Source organism: Lithobates pipiens, unplaced genomic scaffold (genome assembly GCF_037356315.1).
Source record: "Lithobates pipiens isolate NorthernLeopardFrog02 unplaced genomic scaffold, aLitPip1_a1.2 Scaffold_23, whole genome shotgun sequence".
NCBI classification, from domain to species: domain Eukaryota; kingdom Metazoa; phylum Chordata; class Amphibia; order Anura; family Ranidae; genus Lithobates; species Lithobates pipiens.
The window spans coordinates 119879148-119895669 of record NW_027507785.1 but is presented as its reverse complement, the minus strand read 5'-3'; the positions used below and the strand labels follow the sequence as shown (position 1 = coordinate 119895669).

The 16522-nt window shown below is 40.8% G+C and overlaps 1 protein-coding gene across 3 annotated transcripts in view; it reads left to right on the top strand.

The window, feature by feature from the left end:
• Positions 1–16522, top strand: part of SFMBT1 (Scm like with four mbt domains 1) — a 268417-nt gene that overhangs the window by 211123 nt on the left and 40772 nt on the right. For all 3 annotated transcript variants that reach the window (XM_077452272.1, XM_077452270.1, XM_077452273.1), the window contains 3 exons: positions 13233–13346; positions 15160–15199; positions 16148–16203. In XM_077452272.1, coding sequence (XP_077308398.1) covers positions 13233–13346; positions 15160–15199; positions 16148–16203 — 210 coding nt within the window. The remainder of the gene's footprint in view (positions 1–13232; positions 13347–15159; positions 15200–16147; positions 16204–16522) is intronic.

Here is a 16522-nt window from a genome sequence, read left to right as displayed (position 1 = left end):
AGAAGGTCCGGTCTCTTCACCTCTATGCTGCTTGGGGAGTGCTGGCAGGGGGGACGAGGTTCCACAGGAATGCAGGTTACTCAGCAAGCGTGTACCGAATGTATGGCGAGCAGGGGGCGGCGGTGCTGTGCCTCATGTCCCCGGCGTCTTTATCACCTTGTCCAGTCCGCTCAGCTCCTCCGTCGTACTACACCTCGCATCCGGGTTTGCGGGCCAGTATGCTAGTCTCGTGCTTGCAATCAGCACACTGCGGTCCGTGTAGCGGGGTAGCGGGGGGGCGAGGGAGAGCGGGGAGGACGCGGAGGATCGAGCTCCGAGGCCACGCCCCCTACGTCATGACGCTGTCACGCCCATGTGAAAGATCCTTGTGAAGACTACATAGAGTGTTAAGCCATACGAAGATGTCTGCGACTTTGTATAGTAAGAGGTACTGGGTCTCGGGAAAATGGCCACTAAAACGTTCGCACCTTCCCCAATATATTGAGACCACAACAAGATGGCCGAAGGTGTTTACCATCTATAGTAGTTAGCGGGCTGCAAGAAAATGGCCGCGATTTGTACCCGGTATTTAAGGGTCAGTCTCCTCCTATAGTTTATTCCCTGATGAAGTCACATGTCCAAGTGACGATACGCGTAGGATTGGACTAGGAGGATACCGGAAGGGACGCCCGCAGTACGAACAACCTGTTCGTTTGTTTGATGCTGCTGCCTCGTGTATAGTTTTTTTCTGCGTTCATGTCTTATGCTAAAATGTGAGTACCCAGGACTTAGTCCGTTTTTAAAATAAAGTTTGAATTACATTACATACTTCACTATTGGAGTTTTCTCTTTCCTATGGATATATATATATTGTCTGGGATTGAGGACCTAGAGGGGGCCACCCATTGCTGTTTACATCAACTACCTGCTTAAAGGGATATATGCTGTTTACCTTACAGCAGTAAGGTAAGGTAGCCATTGCACCCAGTGTGTGGACACCTTGCACGTTATCACCAGTGGAATGACCATTCACTCACGGGATTATCAGATACTCACAACACAGAGTGGATATTATCAGTGCATGTTCTGATACGGACTGCGGAATTTTTTCTTTCTTTTTATATTTTTTTCAACTTGTATAGTGTTTCTGTTTTTCTTTATTTATCAAATTAGACATTTGTTGTCACCTACATTTTTTCTGTTGCACTTTTGGACATTGAAGTATTTAGTGTTTTTGGTCAGGCTCCAGATCTTGGTATCACTGAAATCTGTGCACTATGGATTGATACATACTGTATATATCATCTGCAATATTTATTTTGCACTTAAATGCACTTTAGTGTTTCTTCATTTAATGCACTCTTATGCTAGATGGATGTTATTATACGTGTAAGGTTAAGTCTTTTGTAGAAATATTCACTTATAATTAATTGCACATTGTGTATTGACACTTCTATTTATTTAGTCAGGTTTATTATATTTAGGAGCGCAACACCATTTTATACACTTAGAGTAGTCAAAGCATAGCCAGAGTCCAGTAACCAGGTCGGGTAGTCAGCCAAGCCAAAGTTCAGTAGCCAGATTGGGTAATCAGCCAGGCCAGAAGTCAGGGATCCAGGTAGAGGAACAGCAAGCAGGATAAGGAGCCAGAAGGGATGTCAGCAAAGCCAGTCTTTAAACAGGAACGCAGGAGATGGTTTCTTGTGATGTGACCAAGGCGAAGGCAGGAAAGAAGTGAGCTGGAGATCTTTAAGGAGGCGGGACTGACGAGCAGATCCACAACAGCTGGTTAACTGTTGAGAGGGATGAGAGCTGGCAATTAGCTGACAGCTGAGCGGCCAGCTCAGAGGAGGAAGGGCTGGGCCAGCCCCGACACTGCCCAAGGACAGTCAGATTTGTAGAACTCCCTGAACCATCTCTTGTCCCACAAAGTAGTTGTGTGAATAGAATACTTTGAACCTTTTGTTTGATAACAAAGCTCAACAGGGATTTTCGTATTCTGCAAATTAGATCCCTCAACAAATACCTTCAAATTCCAAGGTCAAGGATTGCCTGTCTGAGGCAAGGGAACACATGACATCCATAAACATCCCAGGATGCCTATCTACCTGTTCTCATTTATCTACCTCATCAGCAATTTCTCCACTTCGCAGACAATCACTTCCAGTTTGTCACACTGCCTTTTGGACTATTCTCTCCTCCCAGAGTCTTCACAAAGGTCATAGCACCTCTTGCAGAGCTCAGGACATAGAGGCCACAGGCTACCTAGACGACCTTCTCTTGAAGGACTCCTCTCTCCTCCAGTTGTCAGCAAATGTCCGCAGTACAGCTCAGATGCTCCAAGCTTTCAGTTGGGTAATGAATTTAAAAGAATCTGCTCTTCGGTCTTTTCTTGGATTACTTAGGTCTGTTCAAGGAAACATCCTAAGCAAGATTTGCCTTCCAAAAATGAAAATTTCTCATCTCAGAACCCACTTGAGAATAAAAATAAAAGCAAAATACCACAATGAAATACTCCATAAGAGTTCTAGGGCTCATGGTAGCCCCCTTTTAAGACTGTACCATTTGCCCAGTTTCATTCAAGATCTCTCCAACACAACATCCTGTCGATCTGGCACAGTTGTGCTCAGTTTCTTGACCCACCTATGCAAGTGTCTACCCAAAGAAGGGATTCCCTATTTTGGTGGATTGGATTTCAAGCCCAGCCTTCACAATAGGGAGGTCTTTCTTTCCCCAACGCTGGAAAGGCATAACAGACACCAATGTTTTCAGGTTGGGGAGGAGTGTTTTAGTCTTTCACAGTCCAGGACACAAGATCACCAGTGAAAATCTAGCGCCCCATCAATATCCTGGAGCTTAGGACAGATCAGTTGGCTCTAAAAATGATCTATTAAAAAACTATCATCATTTAAATGTTACAAGGAATATAACAGAATATGTAAAGAAGGAAATCAAGGCTCTTAAATTCAAAACAAACTACAGATTGCAAAAGAGAGTAGGATAAACCCTAAAAAATTCTTCAAATATATTAATACCCTGTTTCCCCTAAAATAAGACCCTTAGCGTGATTGTCGGTGTTGGCTGCAATATAAGCCCTACCACCCAAATAAGCCCTACTCTGTTTCCTCAAAAATAAGCCCTACCCTGAAAAGAAGACCTACAAGGACTTTAACTAGGGCTTATTTGGGGGGTAGGGCTTTTATTGCAGCTATCACCGACAATCACACTAGGTCTTATTTTAGGGGAAACAGGGTAGTGAAAAAGGTCAGGTGTGCGCATGTAGGCCCTTTACAAAATTATCTGGAGTGGGTGAAAATAAAGCGAAGGAAATTTTTATTTAATACCTTCTTCAGCTCTGTGTATACAAATGAGCACGGGGACGCTCATGTCCATAATGGGGATGATATTAACATAGCCCCAAATGAACCACTATGGCTCAAAATATGGTCCAGAAATATTTAGACAGAATAAAGGAGAATAAGGCAACTAGACCAGAGGGCATACACCCACAGATCCTAAATGAATTGATCTGTCATTTCAAAGTCATTGTTTCTAATTTTTAGGGACTCTTTAATGACTGACATAGTACCACTGGAATGGCATAAGGCCAATGTGGCCCCTATAGTTAAAAAGGGGACGAGGTCTTTATTAACCACTTGCCGACCGCCGCACCCCGATGTACGTCCTATTTTTGAAGAGGGATATCTCGGTAATGGCAGCAGCTGCTGCCACAACCGAGATATCCATCTCTTCAGGCGGCGGTCAGCTGTAGGATAACGGTGGTCTCCGCGGCGGATTCGCCACGAGATCACCGCTATCGGCGGCGGGAGGGGGGGTGGCACCTTCCGCCGCTTGCCGGAGCCGTCGGTAGCGGTGGAGGCGATCGGGGCCTCTTCCTAGCTGGGTATAGAGACAAGTGAGGCTAAGATGGCCCCCACTCGTCTCTATACCATAGGAGGGTGGAAGCGACGTCAAAACGTCACTTCCGCCCATACCTCTTAAAGGTATATTTTTTTTAAATGTCAGATTTTCTTATTTTTTTTTTTTTGCATTTTAGCCCAAATATGAGATCTGAGGACTTTTTGACCCCAGATCTCATATTTAAGAGGACCTGTCATGCTTTTTTCTATTACAAGGGATGTTTACATTCCTTGTAATAGGAATAAAAGTGATCCATTTTTTTTTTTTTAAACAGTGTAAAAATAAATAAAATCAATTAAAATAAATAAGAAATTTTTTTTTTTAAAAAAACACCCCGTCACGACGAGCTTGCGCACAGAAGCGAGCGCATACGTAAGTAGCGCCCGCATATCAAAACGGTGGTCAAACCACACATGTGAGGTATCGCCGCGATCGGTAGAGCAAGAGCAATAATTCTAGCCCTAGACCTCCAAAGAATGCAACCTGTAGAATTTCTTAAATGTCGCTTATTGAGATTTTTGAGGCTGAAAGTTTGACACCATTCCACGAGCGGGCGCAATTTTGAAACGTGACATGTTGGGTATCAATTTACTAGACGTACCATTATCTTTCACAATATAATATGGGCTAATTTTACTGTTGTCTTATTTTTTTATTCAAAAAAGTGAATTTTTTCCAAAAAAAGTGCGCTTGTAAGACCGCTGCGCAAATACGGTGTGAAAAAAAGTATTTCAATGACCGCCATTTTATTCTCTAGGGTGTTAGAAAAAAAACAATATAAAATGTTTGGGGGTTCTAAGTAATTTTCTAGCAAAAAAAACAGTTTTAAACATGTAAACACCAAGTCTGAAAAAGAGGCCTGGTCCTTAAGTGGTTAAGTAACTATAGACCTGTTAGTTTAACTTCTGTAGTTCTATAGTTTGGAAGGTACTGGGGAGTTTAATAAAATACCACATAGATAAGTTCTTGCTGGAAAAATGAGGAAGTAAGCAAAACATTAGACTGGCTGTGGATATAGTATACTTTGGATTTTGCAAAGGCAATTGACACAGTTCTCCACACACAACTAACCTGTAAGGTAAAGTCTACAGGCTTGGAAAGATCAGTCTGTAAAACGGATACAAAACTGGCTAAAAGATCGTATTGAGAGTGTCGTTAACGATTCATACTTTGCATGGTCTAAGTTTATTAGTGGTGTACCCTAAGGTTTAGTGTTGGGACCTTTACATTTACTTTTTAATATATTTATAAATTATATACAGTTAGGGCCATGTACAGTGCCTTGAAAAAGTATTCATACCCCTTTTACATTTTCTACATTTTGTCATGTTACAACCAAAAAAAGGAAATGTTTTTTATTGGGCTTTTATGTGATAGACCAACACAAAGTGGCACATAATTGTGACGAGGAGGGGAAATAATTGGTTTTCAACATTTTTTACAAATAAATATCTGAAAAGTATGGTGTGTATATTTGTATTCAACCCCCTTTACTCTGATACCCATAACTAAAATCTAGTGGAATCAATTGCCTTCAGAAGTCACCTAATTAGACCTGTGTGTAACCTAATTACACCTGTGTGTAATTGAATCTCAGTATAAATAAAGCTGTTCTGTGAAGCCCTCATAGGTTGTTGGAGAACCTTAGTGAAGAAACAGCATCATGAAGGTCGAGGAGCACACAAGATAGGTCAGGAATAAAGTTATGGAGAAGTTTAAAGCATTTGTTGGGTTATAAAAAAAATATCCCAAGCTTTGAACATCTCGTGGAGCACTATTCAATCCATCGTTGGAAAATAGAGTATGGCACAACTGCAAACCTACCAAGACATGGCTGTCCACCTAAACTGACAGGCCATGCAAAGAGCGCATTAATCAGAGAAGCAGCCAAGAGTCCCATGGTAACTCTGGAGGAGCTTCAGAGATCCACAGCTCAGGTGGGAGAATGTGTCCACAGGACAACTGTCATGCACTCCACAAATCTGGCCTTTATGGAACAGCAGCAAGAAGAAAGCCATTGTTGAAAGAAAGCCATAAGAAGTCCCATTTGCAGTTTGCGAGAAGCCATGTGAGGAACACAGCAAGCATATGGAAGAAGGTGCTCTGGTTAGAGACCAAAATGTAACTTTTTGGCCTAAAAGCAAAATGCTATGTGTGGTGGAAAACAAACACTGCACATCACCCTGAACACACCAACCCCACCATGAAACGTGGTGGCAACGACATGTTGTGGGGATGTTTTTCTTTAGCAGGGACAGGGAAGCTGGTCAGAGTTGATGGATGGAGCTAAATACAGGGAAATCTTAGAAGAAAACTTGCCTGCAAAAGACTTGAGACTGAGGTGGAGATTCACCTTCCAGCAGGACAATTACCCTAAACATACAGCCAGAGCTACAATGGAATGGTTTAGGTCAAAGAATATTTGTGTGTTAGAATGGCCCAGTCAAAGTCCAGATCTAAATTTAATTGAAAATCTGTGTCAAGAAATTGCTGTTAACAGACACTCTCCATCCAGTCTGACAGAGCTTAAGGTTGTTTGCAAAGAAGAATGGGCAAAAAGTCACTCTAGAAGTGTAAAGCTGGTAGAGACATTGGGTTGCAACAATCAGCTGTAATTGCAGTGATAGGTGGTGCTACAAAGTATTGACTTAGGGTGGCTGAATACAAATGCACGCCACACTTTTCAGTTATGTATTTGTAAAAAATTTTGAAAAACATTTATCATTTTCTTTCCACTTCACAATTATGTGCCACTTTGTGTTGGTCTATCACATAAAATTCCAATAAAATATATTTACATTTTTGGTTGTATCATGACAAAATGTGGAAAATTTCAAGGGGTATGAATAATTTTTCAAGGCACTGTATAGTTAGACATAGGTACAATTTTCATACTTTTGGCTATTTATGCCACCAGAATAAAATTAAAACAAAACAATCCAAATTCATTTGAAGTGCCGAATTTCAACTTCAATTCAAGGGGTTGAACATAAATATCAAGTACAAATTTTAGAAACTGCATATACAGTCTCCCCATTTTCAGGAGCTGAAATGTAATTCAACAAATATAATCATAAATAAAATGTTAATTTTTAATGTTTTTGTTGAGAATCCTTTACTGCCATTGACTGGCTGAAGTCGGGAACCCATGGACTTTACCAAAGACTGGGTTTCTTCCTGTGTGGTGCTTTGCCAGGCTCTAACTGCGGCTGTCTTCAGTTGTTCTTTGTGGGTCTTTCTGCCTTTAGTTTTGCCTTCAGCAAGTAAAATGCATGCTCAGTTGGGTTGAGATCAGGTGATTGACTCAGACATTGCAGAATATTCCACTTCTTTTCCTTCAAAAGCTTGTGGGTTGTTTTCGCAGTGTTTTTTCGGATCATTGTCCATCTGTACTGTGAAACTTTGCTGCATTTGGCTGACTCTGGGCTGACAGGATATCACTAAACACTGCAGAATTCATCCGTCTTCTGTCACAACATCAATAAACTCCAAAGAACCAGTGCTACTGGAAGCCATTCATGCCATCGCACTGTCTCTGCCATGTTTTACGCATGACGTGTACTTTGGATAATGAGCTGCTCCAAGCCTTCTCCACACTTTTTTTTTCTTCCTGTCATTCTGGTACAGATTAATCTTAGTTTCATCCGTCCAAAGAATGCTATTCCAGAACTGGCCTGGCTTTTTAGATGTTGTTTGTCAGTCTAATCTTTCTTTTCTATTCTTTAGGCTTATAAATGGTTTGCATGCACCTTGTGGTGAACCCTCTGTATTTGCACTTGTGAAGTCTTCTCTTGATTGTAGACTTTGACAGTGATACTCCCACCTCCTAGAGAGTGTCTGGATGTTGTGAATGGGTTTTTCTTTACCATAGAGAGGATCCTGTGATCATCCACCACTGTTGTCTTCCATGGACGTTCAGGCCCTTTTATGTTTTATGAGCTCAGCAGTGTGTTGTTCTTTCCTCGGAATGTACCAAACTGTTGATTTGGCCACTCCTAATGTTGCTGCTATTAGAGGCATTATTTATATCCCTCTAAACTTCCACTAGTCCCTGTTCAGGATTAGCTCTCCTTCCCTTCTCATCTATTCCCCCACCTTTCCCCTTTTTCTCTTTTTTTTCTTTATTTAATTCATTAACAGTGAGCCAGTGGTTGGTACATTGTTAGATTATCCCTTTTATTTCGCACAATTCTTAGATTTAAGCGCTTGTATGCGTCCACCGGGTCCGCCGTGGGGGGACTACCTTCAGGTGCCCCTGCAGTGCTGCTATAACCAATTACTGGCTACTCCAGGTAAGCAATGCAAGGACCCTAAATCCCCAATTCACATGTTATCTATCGTTCTCTCCTGCCCCCCCCCTCCCCTTTATTTTTTTTTGCTTAGGTTTTTTTTGTAATTCTATATCTTATGTTAAGGCTGATTTGTTACAAAACTACTATCATGATCTTTCATTTTGTAGATGACAATGATTGCCTCTTCCTGAGGAATCGGTCCTTACCGCAAAACATGTAGAGGATTATATGTCGAGATCTACCACATCTGGTATCCCCACCATCCACTGGGGACAATCCTCTACTATTGTCTGAAATATTAAACAACAATGAATGGCCGTAACCATTGATTTTATCCACCTTTTTTCAAATATTTCTATACCAATACATTATTTTTTATCTGAATCATTTGTCAAATCCTTGGGTACCGAGATGGTCCATTTTCCATTTTTTGCCAGGGGGCATGTTTAGGGCAGCCCTAGGCTTCCCTTTCTAATTACGTATAGCTTGAATATGTTTTTGTAAATGCCTGGAAAAAAAAAAAAAATTGTGCCTGTGTCTAAATATATATGCACCTTACTGTAGGGTCTAGGATTAAAAGTACCATTTCAGTCTTTGTAGATGACACCAAGCTATGCAGTCTTTGTAGATGACACCAAGCTATGAAGTGTAATAACATCCTTACAGGATGTCTCTAACTTACAAGCCAACCTCAATACACTGTTTAATCAGTCAACTGTTTGGCAAATGAGGCATAATGTTTATAAATGTAAACCTATGCATATAAAAATGTGGGCTATAAATATACATACATCATACATACTAGGGGGTTATAACTGGGGGAGTCGGTAATTGAGAAGGATCTAGGTGTTCTGGTAGATCATAAGCTTACTAATAGCATACAGTACCAAGCGGCAGTTTTCAAAGCAAGCAAAATCCTTTCTTGTATTAAAAGAAGTATAGACTCCAGAGGAAGATATTATTTTTCCCCTGTACAAATCATTAGTAAGAGTTTTGGACACCAGTTCACAAGCAGTATATTGGGGAACTGGAGAAATTGTAGAGAGAGGCTAAGAGGCATGGAGGAGCTCATCAGCTATGAGAAAAGATTAGCCAAACTAAGTTTACTCTCTCTCAAGAAGAGGAGATTGTGGGGGGAGGGGGGGGGTGATTAACATGTACAAATACGTAATTGGTCCATATAGTGAACATGGTGTTGCGTTAGTCACTTTAAGGTTGTCACAGAGGACAAGGGTCACTCTTTACATCTGGAGGAAAAGAGATTTAATCTCCAAATATGGAAAGACTTTGTCACAGAAAGTTGTAAAAATGTGGAATAGAGTCTCTTGAGCTGGTTCTGTCCAGCTCAGTAGATTGTTTTAAGAAAGGCCTGGATTCTTTCCTAAAAGCACATAGTATAACTGGATACTGATATTTATAGGCAAAGTTGATCAAGGGACTATCCAATTGCCTCTTGGAGGATCAGGAAGGAACTTTTGCCCCTGCTGGAGCAAATTGGTTCATGCTTTATTGTTTTGTTTTTTTGTTTTTTTTGCCTTCCTCTCAATCAACTGTGGGTAGTGTATATGAAGGTTTTCTATTTGAGTGTGCTGGGGGTTTTTTTTTTCCTCCTTTCCTCCTTCCCCCCCCCCCCCCATTTTTGTTGAAAAAAAAAAACAAAAAACAATCCCCTTTAGGTGATCAATGTACATTGCAGGGATTTTAACAAACTCAGTAGCGCAGATTCTTACCTTTTGTTGGTCTGAAGAAATAGCTGTTTCAGTGTTCTTTGCAGACTGACTCATTATAACCAGCTGGTGCATTCTCATTGTTCCAGTGAAAAAAAGCTGCAGAATCTACATCTAACCTTTTGGGGTTGGGACAAGTATCTTAAAAAAAAAAACTAAAATTCCTATTGCAGGGGGTGCCTAAAATTTGACTTGTAGCGCAGACCTCTGGGAAAAACTGTGAGCCAATCACACAAACAGGAAATGCTGATTCTGTGGGTTGCCATATTGCATTGAATTTTACAGAAAATTAGAGTAGCTGCAGATTTGAAAAAAAACTGATAATTTATAATCTTTAGCAACTTTAAATTATATTATTATTTATATACAGATACATACTATATATATATATATATATATATATATATATATATATATATATATATATATATATATATATATATATATATATAATTGTCTAAGTAATGCCTTGATAAGCTGATTTTTTATTAGCTTTACTTCAGTGAAACAATATATTTTAATTTGGTCTTTAAATGTGACCCTACAGTTAAGACAGGTTTGTTAAAACGAAATGGTGGGCTTTAAGGAGTGTTTCAAAGATTGTATCACCCCTTCCACCCCTCATGATTTAGATTTTCTTGTAGTGGCAAAAATATTACATTTCTCACAAAGGAAACCTCTTCCTGCAGTTGCTTATGTAGCGGTACCCCTCTGTGAGGGCTGCTGATTGACTCTACTGGCTACCCCAACTCTACAGATCCTCTTACCACTGACATCTTGGGTTCTATCCTGCAATGTGGTGTTGGCAATAAGAAACTCACACAATATTACTGAACCACTCAGAAAGATTTACTGAAATAAGTAATGGAACACAATAAAGAGCATGAATAAACACTGTTACGCTTGACAATAGGTTAACACTTTATGCACATATACAGAACATATAACCGTTTAATCACCTTAAGGGGTATATGTGAACAGAGGCACAGAGGGATAGGTACCCAATATCTTCAAAACATATATTAAAATAAAAACAAAAAGTACTAATGCGCTCAACCCAACTGATGATCCTACTGACTATCTAGTAATAGGAAGCTGCCAACATAAGTGATGATCTCGACACCAATACAAATATAATTAAAATTAAAAAATATATATATATATATATATATATATATATATATATATATATATATATATATATATATATATATATATATATATATATATATATATATATATATATATATATATATATTTCCTTATTATTGATTGGTTGTAGTAGTAGAGTAGTGTTGGTAGCGCCAAATATTTTTTTTATATATTAAAATACCTTCCCACTGAGGCCTCAACACAGAGACCAAAATGCAGTCTATAAACTTTACATTCAGTAACTGTGTCAAATTAAGCATCTACGCAAATGGCTCCCCATAGGCAATAATACAGAGATCAACTAGTGAGTAGAGCAGCAATGCTTAGTAAAAGATGGTGAAAGTTCTTTAACTCCAGATATCTTCAGCTAGCCTCATGGTTAAACTGCAGTATGTGTTGTAATTTGTAATCCACAGAGACAAAGGGAAAGAAATGACTGTAGAACAAAAGGTGTGCCGATGTTTGCTTAACTGAAGAAATATCACCACTTGTAGATTCCTCTTTACATGTGAGTTCAATACAGTACTGACCTCACAGCGCAGGGGAGAAAGACAATGCCCCAAAGTCCAGCTGTATGATGCATGTGAAGTAGGTTCACCTCCGTGGAACTACAAGTCTCACCAGCAATCTGTAGAAAGAACTCACTCTGCGATACTGTAATCTTGACTGAAATGGGGAGATGCCCTCTCACCACAACAGACGCCAATGACTGTGAGACTCTGTCCGGAATCCCCTCCTGGTGTCTCTAACTAACTGGTTAAGATGGCGTTGCTGCACCTTGCTGTAACTCCCTATGGACTAAAGTGCAGCCGGCTTCCAGCTGCTCTGAAGCGCAGGCTGGTCCGCTTGCTTGGATAGCAGGGCTATTCTCCCAGATCCCTCAGAGGTGGGTGATCTGGCTCTCCGCTGTATAGTTCGCAGTCTCTCACTCCTTATCACACACAGACCTCCTGCTGGCAGGTGTTGAATGGCATCCAGAGAAGCTTTTATCACTCCTCCCAGCAGGCAATTCGGCATGCTTCACATTGTCTGTCGTGTAGTTCAGAGCTGATCCAGCTAACAGAGTCCCTTCCTCCTCCAAACTATATCTCCCACAATACTTTGCTACATTCCTTCTCAAAGATTGAGGAAATATCCTGACAGTCCAGCAGCCACTAGGGAGAGCCAAACTCATTTGCAAACCTTAACAAACTGTTCAACTATAATGACTATATTAGCAAACCCTTGGCTACACTTATGTAGGCAAATAGCACTCTAGCTTCTAGTCTTCTCCACAAACTATTAAAACTCTAAACTAAATAGTCAAAATCATTGTTGGTGGATGGTGATGAGCTTGGGAGTGTTCAGACTAGGATCCAAACCTGGGTGTGTGAGCACACCAGGAGGCTGTTACCTGTATGGTCCCATAATCTGTGGCCAGGGCATTCTCTGCCTCACAGCCACATGTACACAGGGGACATGTATATGTTTGGCTTTGGGGCGGGGAATGCCTCAACAGGTGACTGCTTCCAGACAGGCTTGCGAATGTGGCTTTAGAGTCTAGTCTGAACATGTCCAAGCTCATCACAGATGGTGGAGGTGGGTCTAAAAAGGGTTTACTGAATTGGGCGAATCCCCCTTAAAGTGGTTCTAAAGGCACAATGTTTTGTACCTCAATGCATTATATGCATTAGGATGCAAGAGCTCCTGTTTGTAGCTACACCCCCCCCCCCCCCCCCCAGCTCCCCTTATACTTTCCGGAGTCTGATGTTGATCCAGCATTGTGCTCAAGAGCTGCTCTTTCTGTCTTTCCTCACTTGCTCAGAGGCCATAGCAAGAGCCGTTGGCCCCTGCTGCTATCAGTTCCAGCCAGTGAGAGGGAGGGTGGTAGTTTACTGAGCTGCACTCTGAGTGTCAATGAACACACAGAGCGTGGCTTGGGAGCGAGCCTGCATGAGTGCCCCCATAGCAAGGGGCTTACTATGAATGTTGGGATTGGTGGGTGCAGGAACACCAGTAAGAGACCCAACAAGAGAGACTGGGGCTGCTCTGTGTTAAACCAGTGTCTGTTATTTAAATAAAAAATGTATTTACAATCACTTTAGTGTCAAGAGTGTGTTTTGACATTTTGTTGAAAACTTGTCGTGGTGTGTGAATACTGAATTCTAATTCATTACATCAGGTGTAAAGACTCCAGTTCCCGAGTGCATTGTGCATGTGGAATCCACAGACATCTTTCCAATGGGATGGTGTGAGACAAATGGACATATTCTGTGTACTCCACCTTGCATTAAAGGTAGGACTTTTTTGGTTTAAAGATTATGGAATTTGATGATGGTCAAAGGTGGCTTTGCACGTCAATGACTTGCAATCCTACCTTTGGCAGGCATCGTTTGATTCAGTGTTCCTCTACTTCTGTTTAAGTGACAGCTATAAAACTTTGGATTTTCACTTTCTGAGGTAGATCTCTCCAGGGAAATATAGCAATAAAAGCTTTGCAGGGGTTATGATCTCACCAATCTGTCCAGTTTTAGAAAAAAAAAACATGGGCTTGAGTACTGATTTAACTTTTGAATGTTCATTCCTATCAGAAGAAACCTGTAAGAAATAAGACGGGGACTGCCATAGCTGACTTACTTGTAAAATTTGAATAGTTTGCCTGTTTCTGACTTTGGTACTGACTGAACCACAGATGTAGAACAAGCTCATTTTAAATGAAATTACAGTAAATGTAGAAATCTTGATCTGCATATGGGGAAATTCTCAAGCTGGATCCAAATGACTGCCAGGCAACTTGCAAATCCAGAAGATGGTATCAGCAATGCCAGCCTTCTAAATCTCTTAATGTGGGTTTCTTTTAAATGCTAAACCAGCAAGAATTTACTTTGGTGATGTCAGCCCAGTAAAAGATACATTTTTACTGTTTTCTTTGGGTTCACTACACTGCACTTTTTACTGAATAAACCTTGTGTGTAAATGAAGATCAAATGTAGGTCTGGAACAAGGCTGTGCTATGCAGCACTAGTTATAGCCAAAGCTCTGGGCAAAAAAAAAGTATAGCCAAAGCTACTGTCAGTCACCAGCTCTCTGCTCTGGCCCTCCAGCGCTCACTGGAACGCTGGGCTGTGGAGGGGCAGAAGGCTAGCTCAGGTTGATGATGCTGCCGGTCCAGGAATCTGGGCAGATCCCAATTGTAAAGTCAGGATCTTTCCCGAGCCTGGACCGGCTGAGTGATGTCAGCTGGCAGGGGGTCACAGGAGTACAGAACCCGTGACAATGTGACCCACTGTCGGCTGACGTCACTCAGCTGGTCCAGGCTCAGGAAAGATTTCTGGATCGGCAGCTGGCTTACCTGATCTAGCCTCCCACCACAGCCCAGCGCCCCAGTGAGCGCTGCAGGGCCAAAGCAGATAGTTGGTGACTGGCACCACTCTCTGCTCAGAGTGGAGGGGGAGAACTGAGTGATCAGCAGTGTTTGATCACTTAGTTCTTGGGGTAGAGCCGGCAGGCGAGCGCTGCAGCTGGGATCAGTGCTGCAGCCATCTAGGTGAGTGTTTGTTTTGTTTTTGTTTTTTTGTTTTGTTTTATTTTTTTGCTATTCCGATATTTCACTTTTAAAATCATGCGTGAGCTTAATTATCTGAAAGTGTTCAGTTTGCTTCTTGATAGAGAAAATAATTCTGGACATCACTTGCTCTGCTATTCAGATGGTCACGTGTTAAGCCTAGTACACACTATTCGTTTTTTTTGGTTCAACACAGTAGGGCTGAATGAATAAAAACTTACAGCTCTAGAGGTGCCGCTGTACTAACTATGCAATGTTAGTACAACAATCTCCCCTGCTGTGATATTGTGTCACACCCAGAACACACCCATCTTGAGCTGATCGGTAGACCTTTTTCAGTCATGTCCCATCGACATGCCCTTGTCCGACAGTATGCAGTACACACGGGCTGAATGTCAGCCAGTTTATATTGATGCCGCCCAATCTCCGGCCCAAGTTTATTAGGCTTTAGGATATTGCCAGAGAAGAGTCTGTTTGGTTTCTTAGACTATGATCCTATCAGCACTTTTAGGTAAAATTATGCTGTTCTTTTTATGTATTATAGCAAAAACTCGGAAGAAAGCAAGAAATCACTCTGAGAAGCAGTAAGTAGAATCATTTCACACTTTGTCTGAAATTACCTTCCTTTCCAGTTATCTAAATCTAAATCGTAAATAATCGTACAGTGTCAGCAAACAAAGCAATGCTACAATTGTATCCAACGTAGGACAGTTCTATTCCTGGCTATATACAGTATGTGGGTATGGTTGATGTTTTCATTCAAACCCTTGGAAGATCACTTTTCCCTGACATGTTTAGCCAATATCCATGTCATGTCTTTTACCTAAAGATATTTAACAAGTGTTCAGTCTTGATTCTTCAAAATTTGTGGAGAACAGACATCCATTTCATATTTTCCAAACTGCTGGGTGTTGTGATGGGTTTTTTTTTTGTTTGTTTTTTTATATATTTTAAAGTATTAACTGATGCCCAGAGAAAACTCATAATGAAAATGTTCTGGAAATGCCAGAAATGCTTTTTGCTTTATATATTATCAAATAGCTTCAACAATTATAAGTGTGATAGACTTGAATACATAAGTGTTGTGTCCAATACAGAGAACCGCTGTCAGTGTGGATGCTTTTGTCCACTAAGCCAAAGTACTAAACCAAGGAGCACTCACACGTGTGATTTCAGAAAATAAATGTGTTGTAGCTCCAATTTTTTTCTGTCACAGCAGTTCATAGCTCATTTACTGAGCAGTTTACTTTTTTGCAGTGTTTTGAAGCTAGCTACAGAATTGTTATTCAGTACAGCTGCAAGTGTTTAAGGTACATTCGAATTTGTAGCTGCATAGAGAAGGATTGCAGTCAGCTATAGAAGCAACCCACTAGTTACCAGTCCCTGAAGAAAATGTTTGTAGCTGCTACAGATCATTGCTGCATGGTTGCTGGTGTGACAAAATTTTACATAAAACAGACTAAAACATGGGTTTCCCCGGTATTTTCAGCTAAATAACAATAAAATTATCAAATATTCTGCTTTTTCCCCAGAAATCTGCCTGCTAAGAATGGACTGAGTGGTACAGATACTACCACCTGCAACACAAGTAAGAATTTCATATGCCATACTTGGAATTTCAAACTGTGCAGGAATATGAAGTTTTGGGGTAACAAACGCTTTAACCACTTCAGCCCCCCAGAAGATTTTACCCCCTTAATGACCAGAGCATTTTTTACGATACAGCACTGTGTCAATTTAACTGAAAATTACGCGGTAGTGCAACATTGTACCCAAACAAAATTGAAGTCTTTTTTTCCCCCCACAAATAAAGCTTTCATTTGGCAGTATTTGATCACCTGCAGTTTTTATTTTTTTGCACTATAAACAAAAAAAAGACTAGCTGATCTGCAGGGATTTCCTCGCAC